The 11,433-nt window shown below is 45.2% G+C and overlaps 1 protein-coding gene across 1 annotated transcript; it reads right to left on the bottom strand.

The window, feature by feature from the left end:
• Nucleotides 1-608: 608 nt before the first annotated feature.
• Nucleotides 609-10,846, bottom strand: CUNH9orf64 (chromosome unknown C9orf64 homolog). The gene is made up of 4 exons (XM_040963519.1): nucleotides 10,288-10,846; nucleotides 9,481-9,740; nucleotides 5,232-5,427; nucleotides 609-935 (listed from the first exon to the last, which is right to left on the bottom strand). The coding sequence occupies exons 1-4, from the start codon at nucleotides 10,622-10,624 to the stop codon at nucleotides 703-705; spliced, it is 1,026 nt and encodes a 341-aa protein (XP_040819453.1). The 5' UTR covers nucleotides 10,625-10,846; the 3' UTR covers nucleotides 609-702.
• Nucleotides 10,847-11,433: the final 587 nt, after the last annotated feature.

The raw sequence follows: 11,433 nt of genomic DNA, 5'->3' as shown, positions 1-11,433 counted from the left end.
GAAGCCAGGAGCCAATGATCCTATGGGCCATTCTTCACTGCTTTTCTCAGGCCACAAGCAGGGAGCTGGATGGGAAGTGGGGCAGCTGGGATCTGAACTGGTGCCCACATGGGATCCTTGTACATGCAAAGTGAGGATTTACTAGGCTATTGTGTCAGGCCCAAATAAATCAAATATTATCACTAAAGACTATAGCATGATTAGATGTAAGAAATACGAGATATAAAGAAGATACAAAAATTTCTTCACCAGTTCTGTCAACTACATTGACACAAAAAAAAAAAAAGAAAAAAAAAAGCCAAGATTAAAGTAAGTAGACAAAGGATAAAGTGGTGAATACAGAGGATTTGCTGGGAACAACATTTATAAAGTGAGAATGAGTAGTCCATTTTTTCGCTCTTGTAATTTCTACCACCTTTCTTAGATATTAAAGCAAAGCTGTTCAAATGACTATATGTTATAAAAATGCAGGAGTTTTCAGGCCTGGTGTGGTAGCATCGTGGCTAAAGTCTTCGCTGGGATCCCACATGGCCACTGGTTCATGTCCCAGCTGCTCCACTTCCCATCCAGCTCCCTGCATGCGATATGGAACAGAAGATCTTTCTCTGCGTCTCGTTCTCTCTGTGAATCTGATGTTCCAATAAAAATAAATCTTTAAAAAAAAATGAAGGCATGTTCTTTGGGTGCATTTATACTTGCGAGTCAATAATATATGCAGCGTGTGCGATGGAATGGAATTCCTTTCATGTCTTCCCTGTGGTCTCGAGCATAGTCCCACAAGTAATAATCCAGAAGAATGGAATTGATCTCGCCTTGAGGTTTTTCAGTGTTTTTGTCAATAAGCTCCAGAAGACAATCTCGGATCAGTTCAACACACCAAAGTGAGCATCCTCGGATCTCTACCTCTTCCTTGTCCCCATATGAAAGCATTTCTCCTGCAAAGGGGAAAAGCACAGTAAGCAGCACTACTTTTGGCAGCAAAACCTACTCAGACTCTACTCAAATTGTCGCACAACACACAATACTTAAATACTATCATGTTAAAACTGTAATCGGGAGTTGGTGTTGTGGAGTGAGTAAAGCCGTTCCCTGAGAAGCCTGCATTTCACACGGGTGGTGATTCATGTCCTTATTGCTCTATTTCCAGTCCTACCTCGTGCTCACGGCCTGGGAAAAGCAGAGGAAGATGATCCAGGCATTTGGGTCCCTGCTACCCAGGTGGGAGACCTGGATGAAGCTCCCGGTTCCGGGCTTCAGCCTGGTCCTGCACTAGACACTGGCCATCTGGGGAGTGAGCCAGTGCATTTAAGATCTCTCTTCCTTCCTCTCTCTCTCTCTCTCTCTGTAACTGACTTCAAAATAAAATAAATGTCCAAAAAAAAAAAAAATCCCAAACCTGTAATCCTCAGCTTGTACTGTTTATTTACACCATTCCTCATCTCAGGTACTGAATTACACAGGACAGGGGACATGGCTGGCTTGCTTGTCTCAGCATTGTCAGGACCTGGTAGAGTATCTTACGTACATTAAGTCACCAGTAAGTGTTTGCTAAGTGAATATGTGCTAATCACAGATTTAAAAATAGGACAGCAAGGCTGACATTGTACCATAGTGTGTTAAGATGCTCCACTTCCTATCCAGTTTCCTGCTGAAGTGCCTGGAAAAGTGGATAAGGACGTCCCAAGTACTTGAGTCCCTGAAACCCATGTGGGAAGCCAGAGTGAAGCTCCTGGCTCCTGGTTTTGGCCTGTCCCAGAACTGGCTGCTGCAGTCATTGAGGGGGAGTGAACCAATGAATGGCAGATCTCTGTCTATCTCTCTATTGCTCTGCCATTCAAATAAATAAATTTTGAAAAAACAAATAAAAATGAAAGAGTATTCTTACTAAATTACTGAAAAGAAGGGATGTAAAAGTGAATTTGATCTTAAGTAAAATTATTACAAACGTGAGTGGTTCCTGGGGATCCAGCTAACAGTGCCTCCCTTCCTCACTTCGGGCACTGCACACTGTTTTGGGGATATCCCAGGTGCAGGAGGCAGAATCCAGGAAATCAAAATCTTTAATCTGAGCAAGGAAAACTTTGATCACTCTTTGCTTTTTTTAAAGATTCATTATTTGGAATATAAAAAGACAACAGGAAACAGAGATGTCTTTCCGTTCATTCCCCAGTGCCTGCAACAACCAGCTCAAGGCCTGGGTCCTGGAACCCGCTCTGACCTCTCACATGATTAGGTTAACCAAGTACTTGGGCTATTTTCTATTGCCCTCATAATGCATTACCAGGAAGCTGGATTGAACATAACAAGAACCAGGATCTGAACCAGCACTGCAATACAGTGCCAGCGATGTAAGCTGTGGCTTTCAGGATACTTTGGTGGGCTCTGCCTGAAATGGAGCTGAGAGCTCACCTAAGGCCCTGGTCTGTTAAGCCCCCATGATGGGGTTTATCTGAGTCCACAATGTGGACACTGAGGCTACAGACAGTGGAGTTCACTAATAGCAAACGCAGCAGTCAGACACCAACTGGTGTAAGACAGACTGTGTGCTCGCCTCTAAAGGTGGCATATTTCTATATTTCCCTATTTTTATAGAAGCCGGTTAGTCTGATTTTTATATGGAATGTACTAATTTTTTTTTCTCTTGTTGGTCAATGTTAGTTAGTTTGGGAGGCAGTAAGAGAGAGCACCCATGTACTGGCTTACTCCCTAAATTCCTATAATCACTGGCGCCAGGCCAAATTGACCCCAGAAGCTGGTAACTCAATCCAGATTTCCCACAGGGCTAGCAAGGGCCCAGCTAGCTGAGCCATCACCTTCTGCCACCAGGGTGTACATTACTAGGAAGTGGGAAACTCGGAGTAGGAGCCTATGCAGAACTTATGCCCTGGTCTGCCAACATGGCCATCACAAATAGCATCTCAATTCCTGGGCCAAATACTTTTCCCTGAATGTGATTTTTCTTTTTAGTATGCACTTATTTTTATTGGAAAGTCAGATGTATAGCAAGGAGAAACAGAGAAAGATCTTCCATCTACTGACTCACTCCCCAGGTGGCTACAAAAGCCAAAGCTGAGCTAATCTGAAGACAAGAGCCAGGAGCCTCTCACGGGCACAGAGTCCCAAGGCTTTGGGCCGTCCTAGACTGCTTTCCTAGGCTACAAGCCGGGAGTTGGATGGGAAGTGGAGCAGCTGGGAAACGAATCGGTGCCCATTTAAGATCCCAGCACATACAAGGTGAGGACTTAGGCCACCGCACAGGGACCTAACTCAAAATTTCAAATGTCACAAACTAATTTAAAAAGCACTCATGCCTAACAAAACATATCTGCGAACTGTATCGGATCCCTCGTCATGGCCCGCATCCTTTGCACAGAGCTTCACAGAACTCAAGAGGCCCTACGATCCATACAGGCATTGGGAGAAGGATCTGGCTGGATTGTTTTCACTCCTCCCTGGACTCTAAGCTGTGACATTTACATTCTCCATCCAGCGCCCTTGTGGGCTGAGACGCAGATCAGCGAGGCAGACAGGAAAACCAACACTAACAGCCTGCCCTAGATGCTAGCACACAAAGCTAAACCTTCCCTTCCCTTCTCACCAGGATTTGCTTTCACAGCAGCAGGGACACGTGCTGTAAAAACTCCTAGAGGCCAGTTTTATGCTGCAGCAAGCTAAGCTTTGGTGTGAAGTGTTGGCATCCCATGTGGATGCTGATCCAGCTCCCTAATAATGTGCTTGGGAAAGCAGCAGAGGATGGGTTAAGTGTTTGGCCCCCTACTAGCCGCATGGGAGACCTGAAAAACTCCTGGATCCTGGCTTTGGTCCGGCCAAGCCTCAGCCACTGCAGTCATCTGGGGAGCGAACCAGTAGACGGGTTCCTGGGATCCATGTGGGAAACCTGGAGGGTGTTCCCTGCTCCTGGCTTCAGCCTGGTCTAGTTCTGGCTGTTAAGGGCTTAGGTGTATAACCCAGAAAATGGAAGATATCGCTCTCGCCATCACACTGCCTTTCAAATAACTTTTTTAAAAAGAAAGAAAGAGAAAAGAGAGAAAAAGAGAAAGGAAGGGAGGGAGGGAAAGAAAGAAGGAATGAAGGGAGGGGGAGAGGGAGGGAAAATGGGAAAGAAGAAGGAAGGAAGGAAAAAGACAAGGCATGAAATAAAGTTGTAGAAAATCCTGTGCACAAGAGTTCCAGCTGCTCTCTAGTCGAGCGCTCTGAACGCCACGCCTGACGACGCAGAGTGCTACATGCTCATCTAGCACAGACTCAGTTTTTGCTGTATCAGGCTCGGAAATTAGAACACCCGAATAGCACAAGTTTCTACACTATTTGTATGCCACAGTCTAGGCAACAAATATAGCTCTTTTTAAAAGCAAGGGAACCACAACAAAAAAATTAGAATAGACAGACAGAGAACAACAAGGAAAGCTTAGAACCAGACAGGAAATGGTCAGCGGGGACTCACATATACCTTACTAGATAGGACACGAAAATAAGTTACTCCTCACTGGGGTATTGAATGTTTCCCTGCACACCCCTCCTAAAACTGTTCTGTGCCTCAACTGTTGACATATGCCTTGTTAAAGTTATAAGCCAGTTTGGACTAGCCTAAAATCTGCCAAGTTCAGTAAAAATTACACTTCAATACAATAAACTGCTAAATATAAAAATGAAAATAGACACAAGACAGTTGAATAGTACCCTATAGCCATTTTAAGGTGGATAGAAGCCCATTGAGAAAAAAAAAGGAGCCCATTGTATATAAACTAAAATTGAAATGTCAATGAAGTAGTCACAGGATGTGGTTAAGAACTTGCATTTTCTAACATATCAGTCACTCAATACCATGTCAATTAACTCCATAATGTTGTAAACTGCTGTTGATATTATGTTACGGCTTTTAATTGGTCAGGACAATATTCTGCCAGCTCTGCTCTTAGACCAAGAAACTGTTGAATTGATCTGGACAATAAGATGCTGGACTCTATGCATGGTACGTGCTTGCAATGAAAGAAGCATGACTGGATTTGAACTGTAATACTGCAATAAGGTGGAGTAATCCACCATGGGGGGAGGGTACGGGGAGGGGTTGGGGGAACCTCAGAGCCTATGAAATGATGCCATAAAATGAAATACAATAAGAAAAAAAAGCAAAGGAGATTTGTTATGAAAAAACTAAAGATACAACACAGTTCACCCTGTATAAAAATGTCAGAATTAGGACTGCAAACCTTTGAGAAGCTTCTTCAGCAGCTTCTCCGAGTACTTGAGGGCCCCCAGGTGAACAAGAACCTGGGGTAATCTGTAGTCAGCAAACATGGTAATACTGGAGATGTCCGTGAAGCAGCCGTCCCCTTTTCCTTCCAGCACGCTCCATGTGTCGGCCACGAGGATCTGGGCTCGTTTGTAAAAAGAAACTCTTTTTCCCTGTTGGACAGAGACTCTATCAACATGACCCTGGCGTGGGAAAGCTTTAATGCTAGTTTTTAAGAAGGCACATGATGCACACAACTTTTTCGAAAACAGAATCAACCTACTCTGTTAGTAAGAATCTATAGCACTTTCACAAAAAAAAAAAAAACAAAAAACGAAAGGACTGAATAAACATTAAACCGTCTGTGGCTCCAATTTACTCCCCCTTTTTTTCAAGGTATATAAATTACAATTAATGTAATCCTTTACTGTTTAATATTCTTCCCCAATGGCATTACTTCACACAGGCCTTTCTGTACCACTGCAATATAACTGCTTGTTATTTCTACTGCTGAGACAGTATTCTTTCAAAAATCTCTTTAAAAGCTTTTTTTGGTTGCAACACAATTCACACTGTGTAAAATACAAAAAAAAAAAAAAAAAAGAAAAAGAAAAAGAAAAAAAAAAAAGAACGTAATAATTCTTGAGCTTGCACCTGAGAAAAATCATAACATTTTTACTCTTCCTTTCAGGTATAATTAACATACTCTATCATAAAGACATAACTGATTATGAGCCAGAAATGATCAAGTTTATGATTTTTAGAAATAACAAAATAAGGCTCCATGTGGTAGCCTAGTGGCTGAATCCTTGCCTTGCATCTGCCGGGATCCCCTATGGACAATGGTTTGTATCCCGGCAGCTCCACTTCCCATCCAGCTTCCTGATTGTTGCCTGGGAAAGCAGCAAAGGACAGCCCAAGCCCTTGGGACCTAAACCCGTGGGGAGACCCAAAAGAGTTCCAGGCTTCAAGCTTTGGGTCAGCTTGGCTCTAGCCACTGCAGCCATTTAGGCAGTGAACAGAACATATCTTTCTCTCTGTCTCTCCTTCTGTGTAAATCTGACTTTCCAATAGCAATAAATAAATTCTTGGGAAAAAAAATATAACAAAGTACCCAATTGTATTTATTTGTACATAAAGAAACAAGTAAAATAAAGCATTATAAAACACTGGATTATATATTAACTCAAGAATTCTCCTTAAATCTACAAATGTAAGATAGTATAGATTATGGAATTAATAGAATTAATATGGAGTTCCTTTACTCCTGATCCTAATAACCAATGGTAACAATTTTAAATCCTGTTTTATAATTGTTGATGTTGCCAGATGGGAATAATCATGATCACCAACCCAAAAATTTATCTTGACCATCTCTGAGAGCATTTTAATCAGTAAATGGTATAAATAATTGAATCAAAATTTTCATGAAAATTTTAAGCAAAGGCCTCATACAATATTCTGCAAAATAACCAGATACATTCCTTTATTAAGAAAACTGTGAGGCCGGCATTCCATACCAAAGCACTAGTTTGAGTCTGGGAGCCCCATCACCCACATGGGGCCTGGATGGAGTTCCATGCTCCTCGCTCCAGCCTGGTCTAGGCTTGGCTATTGCAGGCTCTCAGGCTTGTTTGCTCTTTCTCTCTCTCTGTCACTTTGTCTTTCAAGAGGTTGAAACACACACACACACACACACACACACACACACACACACAATTTAGAATAGTCCTTTCCTGAGCAAACATACATGCTCATATTTCACCACAATGCGAGGTCTATAAATTTAACTGAGCTGCTGTGGGAATATACCAGCATTAAGAAACACTCCTACGTTATGCTAAGGGCCTAAATTCCTGAACGACCCAAATACAGCAACTTGCTGATTGCTCTCATGTAAACTAGATTTTTATATGGTAACCAGGTTTCTGGTTTCCAGTTGATAAGATGACAGGATATAAAACTAATTTACAAAATAAAATTGCATATTAAAGATAATCATTATACCATTAAGCTTAATATAATATAGGTCATTATCTGCAATTTTTAAAAGAAGATTCAAAGGGAAAAATGGGAAAAACTCAGACTCAAACTTATATAACGTAATCAGTACTAGTGGTCTAGGAAACATAAATTGCCACATTATGATCCAGTTTCCATGACAGCAGACTAGATACCACAATGATTAGATTTTAATGTCACTTGAAATGGAACAAAATGTAAGACTAAAGTGAGTAATCTAAAAATAAATTTAAATAATTGGTAAAGCATTTTCTTTTCTACCAATTATGCCTTTATTAATCAAATTATTTTAATAATCAAATCCCAACTTCTAAATTGTTAACTGGTATTAACTGAAAACACCATAAATGCTGAAATCATTCTTTATATATTCCACATAATATGATCTTATCAATAAATAATTGCAAAATAATACTTTTTTTGATTTATTTTATTTTTATTGGAAGGTCAGATATACAGAGAGGAGGAGAGGCAGAAAAAGATCTTCCATCTACTGATTCACAACCCAAGCAGCCGCAATGGCTGGAGCTGAGCTGATCTGAAGTCAGGAGCCTGGAGCCTTTCAAGTTTCCCACATGGGTGCAGGGTCCCAAAGCTTTGGGCCATCCTCAACTGCTTTCCCAGGCCACAAGCAGGGAGCTGGAATTAGAACTGGCACTCATATGGGATCCTGGCACACGCAAAATGAGGAGTTCAGCCACTAGGTTACTGTGGTGGGCCAAAAAATGAATAAACTTTATAAAAACAAAAAAAGAAGAAGAAAAAAATACATGGGCCCAGCCTGGTAGCCTAGCAGCTAAAGTCCTCACCTTGGACATACCAGGATCCCATATGGATGCTGTTTCTAATTCCAGCGGTCCCTCTTCTCATCCAGCTCCCTGCTTGTGGCCTGGGAAAGCAGTCGAGGACGGCCCAAAGCCTTGGGACCCTGCACCCATGCGGGAGACCTGGAGGAAGTTCCTGGCTCCTGGCTTCAGATCAGTGCAGAACCAGCTGTTGTGGTTACTTGGGGATTGAATTATCGGACAGAAGATCTTTCTCTCTGTCTCTCCTCCTCTCTGTGTATCTGTCTTAGCAACAAAAACAAATAAATCTTTTTAAAAATTTTATTTATGGGGCTGGCCTTGTGGTACAGTGAGTTAAGCTGCTTCCTGCAACGCTGGCATCTCAGTGAATACAGGTTCAATTCCTGGCTGCTATACTTCCCAGCCAACTTCCTGCTAATGCACCTGGGAAAGCAGCAGAAGATGGACTGAGCTTGGGCCCTGCATCCATGTGAGAGACTCAGGTGAAGCTTCTGGCTCCTGCTTTCTACCAGCCCCCATCCTAATCTAGCTAGCCCTGGCTGTGGCAACCCTTTGGAGAGTGAACCAGCAGATGGAAGACCTCTGTCTCTTCCTCTCTCTCTAATTTTGCTGAATAAATAAATCAGAAGTATAGCCCAGGGTTCACCATGGTGGCCTAGAGGCTAAAGTCCTCGCCTTAAATGTGCCAGGATCCCATATGGGCACCGGTTCTAATCCCGGCATCTCCACTTCCCATCCAGCTCCCTGCTTGTGGCCTGGGACAGCAGTGGAGGACGGCCCAAAGCCTTGGGACCCTGCACCCACGTGGGAGACCTGCAAGAAACTCCTGACTCTTGCCTTTGGATCAGCGCAGCACCAGCCAGAGCGGTCACTTGGAGAGTGAGTCATCAGTCAGAAGATCTTTCTCTCTGTCTCTCCTTCTTTCTGTATATATGACTTTACAACAAAAAAGAAAATTAAAACAAATCTTTAAAAAAAAAAGTGTAGCCCAGTGGATTAAGCCACTGTTTGCGATGCCAACATCCCACTTCAGAGGCTGGCTTATGTTCTGGCTAGGCTGCTACTGATCGGGCACTCCGACAATGCGGCAGATGACCAAGTGCTGGGGCCCCTGCCCCCCAGGTAGCAGACAGGATGGAGTTCCTGGACCCTGGCTTTGGCCTGGCCCAGACGGTGGGGAGAGCTTGACCTGACTCCCATTCTCTCTCTGTTACTCTTTCAAATCAGTCAATCAATCTTTAAAATCAGACAAAAGAAGTAATGGCTTTGTAATATTACTTTGTTACTATTTCTTATCCACAGAAAAAGAAATTCAAAATTTACATTTTTATTCTTCAGGTGAGTTTTGAAAGTAACTCTGGGAGGATTATGATTTCTGAAATCCCCAATAAAACTCACCTCAAACTCAGTCACATCTCGGTAAGAAGGAAAATGTTCAACAACCAGGCTCATTAACTCCTGCGCACTGTTCTTACTCTTTCGGACACAGTTTAAAAAAGAGCCTCCAAACTTCTCCAGCAGGATTTTCCCTGTTTCGTTGAGAACTCGATGCCTCTCTTCCATCAGCGGCATGGGGAACTCTGTGTCAGAACGGAATATCTGCCGAACCTCATCCAGGGTCACTGTGGCATAGTACGACGCACTGGTTATTGGGGTCCCTTTAAGCAGAGAAGAAAATGCAGACATTAGCCTCTTATTCTGCAACAATGTGAAAAACAGAAAACCAAATAAGGGAGGGCACCAAAAGTGGATGAGGAATTCCCAGTTCTCAGAAGCAAAACCCATCACTTTCTATTTGTTCATCTAGTACGATAGTTAAAATCTATTTTTTTTTTTTTGAAAGGTGGTTATAGAGAGCGAGCGAGAGAATATTCCATCTACAGGTTCACTTCCCAAAGGGCTGCGACGGCCAGGGCAAAGCCAAGAGCTCCATCTGGGATCTCGCACTCGGAGGGCAGAGGCCCAGGCACACGGCCCCCTTCTCCTGCCTTCCCTGGTGGTGCAGTAGCAGGCAGCTAGATTGGAAGTGGGGCAGTCAGGATTCGGACCAGAGGCTGGCAGACCACGCAAGGCGGCCCCCATCACCTAGTGCAATAGCACATTCAGAGACTCTGAAACACTGCGCTTCGTATGTCATTGAAAACCGGACTCCATCCCCACAGTGCGAGGGATGCATCCCAAAGTCCACGGCGCCCGCGCACCAACCTTGGTCGAGCGCTCTGTTGACTGCGGCGCACAGGGACCAGTACCCACTGTACGTCCTGCCCCGGTACGTCACCAGACACTTGCGCTCCTCTCGCTCCGACCAAAAGGAGAAGTTGAGCGTGTCTACCACGAACACCCAGTTGACAGCAGCCTCGTCGGCCGCCTGGGGGTTCAGCTCGTGCAGGGCCTTCCAGCCCTCCAGGCGCAGCCCGGGCTCCGAGGTCCTGGCCAGCAGCAGCTCCGCCACCCCCCGCACGCCTCCGTCGTCAATGAACACGTCGCGGCTGTTTTCGGCAATGAATTTAGCGGATTCTCTGGGAGTTAAGGGCGCGTCCATTCTTGCCGCCCCCTCTCCTCTGGGGCTGCGGGGGGTGGGGAGGGAATGGCACTTCGGGCCGCTCAAACTTCCGCACCCTCTCCAGATCCGACGAGGTTCAAGAGACAGACCCTTCCCGAGCGGCCCGGAGCTGGAACGACCCCCCGGCCCCGCAGGCAGCCTTTGCAAGCCCTGAGAGCTGAGGAGACCGCCGGGGCGGCTGAGGCGCCGAGGCCGAGGGCGCTTCCGGGAGCGCGGCTGCGCTCGCGCTCGCTCGGGCGCGCGCCCCCCCGGCCCCACTTCCGGGCGTGCGGACGCCGTGAGACAGGGTCGGGCGAGCCGGCGTCCGCTGGAGTGTGCGGGTTCTGGGAGTTGTGACTCTGATGCCTCCTGCCACCTGGGGGTGGGACGGGATGCCCGCGGGTCCCTTTGGCGAAGGCTCCAAGCCCTGGGGCTGTCGCCCCGCTCCTCTCCCCTTCCCCGAAGGTGGGTGGCCTGCCAGGGCCTGCTAGGCGTCTTGGGCGACATCCTACAACCGAGCTTTATGACTGTCGGTCTCCGAGCCCCGGTGCCAAGCCACCCCCAAAGGGACTCTGAGCAGGCTGCTGTGTTCTCTTGCTAACCTGCAGGATGTTAGAAGGGTTGGAAAAATGGTTGAGGAAACGAGTGTGTTACATTGCTGATGTTTTTCGCCCCGCCTTGTGCTTAGGTCTTGAAGCGCCATCTAGTCTGGGTTATGGTGAGAGCCGGTGTTGTAACCGCCCTTTTGCAAGTGAAGCCGATTTCATGGCTTGGGCTATTTAAATCTTCGTTAAAAGGTCCATTCCAGT

Source organism: Ochotona curzoniae, unplaced genomic scaffold, assembly GCF_017591425.1.
Source record: "Ochotona curzoniae isolate NIBS_2020 unplaced genomic scaffold, NIBS_Ocur_1.0 scaffold_3208, whole genome shotgun sequence".
Taxonomy (NCBI): domain Eukaryota; kingdom Metazoa; phylum Chordata; class Mammalia; order Lagomorpha; family Ochotonidae; genus Ochotona; species Ochotona curzoniae.
Note: the sequence above shows the minus strand (reverse complement) of the source record. Positions and strands in the feature narration are given on the sequence as shown.

Excerpts from the sequence above, each read along its gene's own strand:
- CUNH9orf64 (XM_040963519.1), bottom strand. The coding sequence starts at position 10,624 with ATGGACGCGCCCTTAACTCCCAGAGAATCCGCTAAATTCATTGCCGAA. Across the intron at positions 9,741-10,287 it reads CAACAGAGCGCTCGACCAAG|GGACCCCAATAACCAGTGCG; the intron begins GTTGGTGCGCGG and ends CTCTGCTTAAAG. Across the intron at positions 5,428-9,480 it reads GAGATGTGACTGAGTTTGAG|GGAAAAAGAGTTTCTTTTTA; the intron begins GTGAGTTTTATT and ends TCTGTCCAACAG.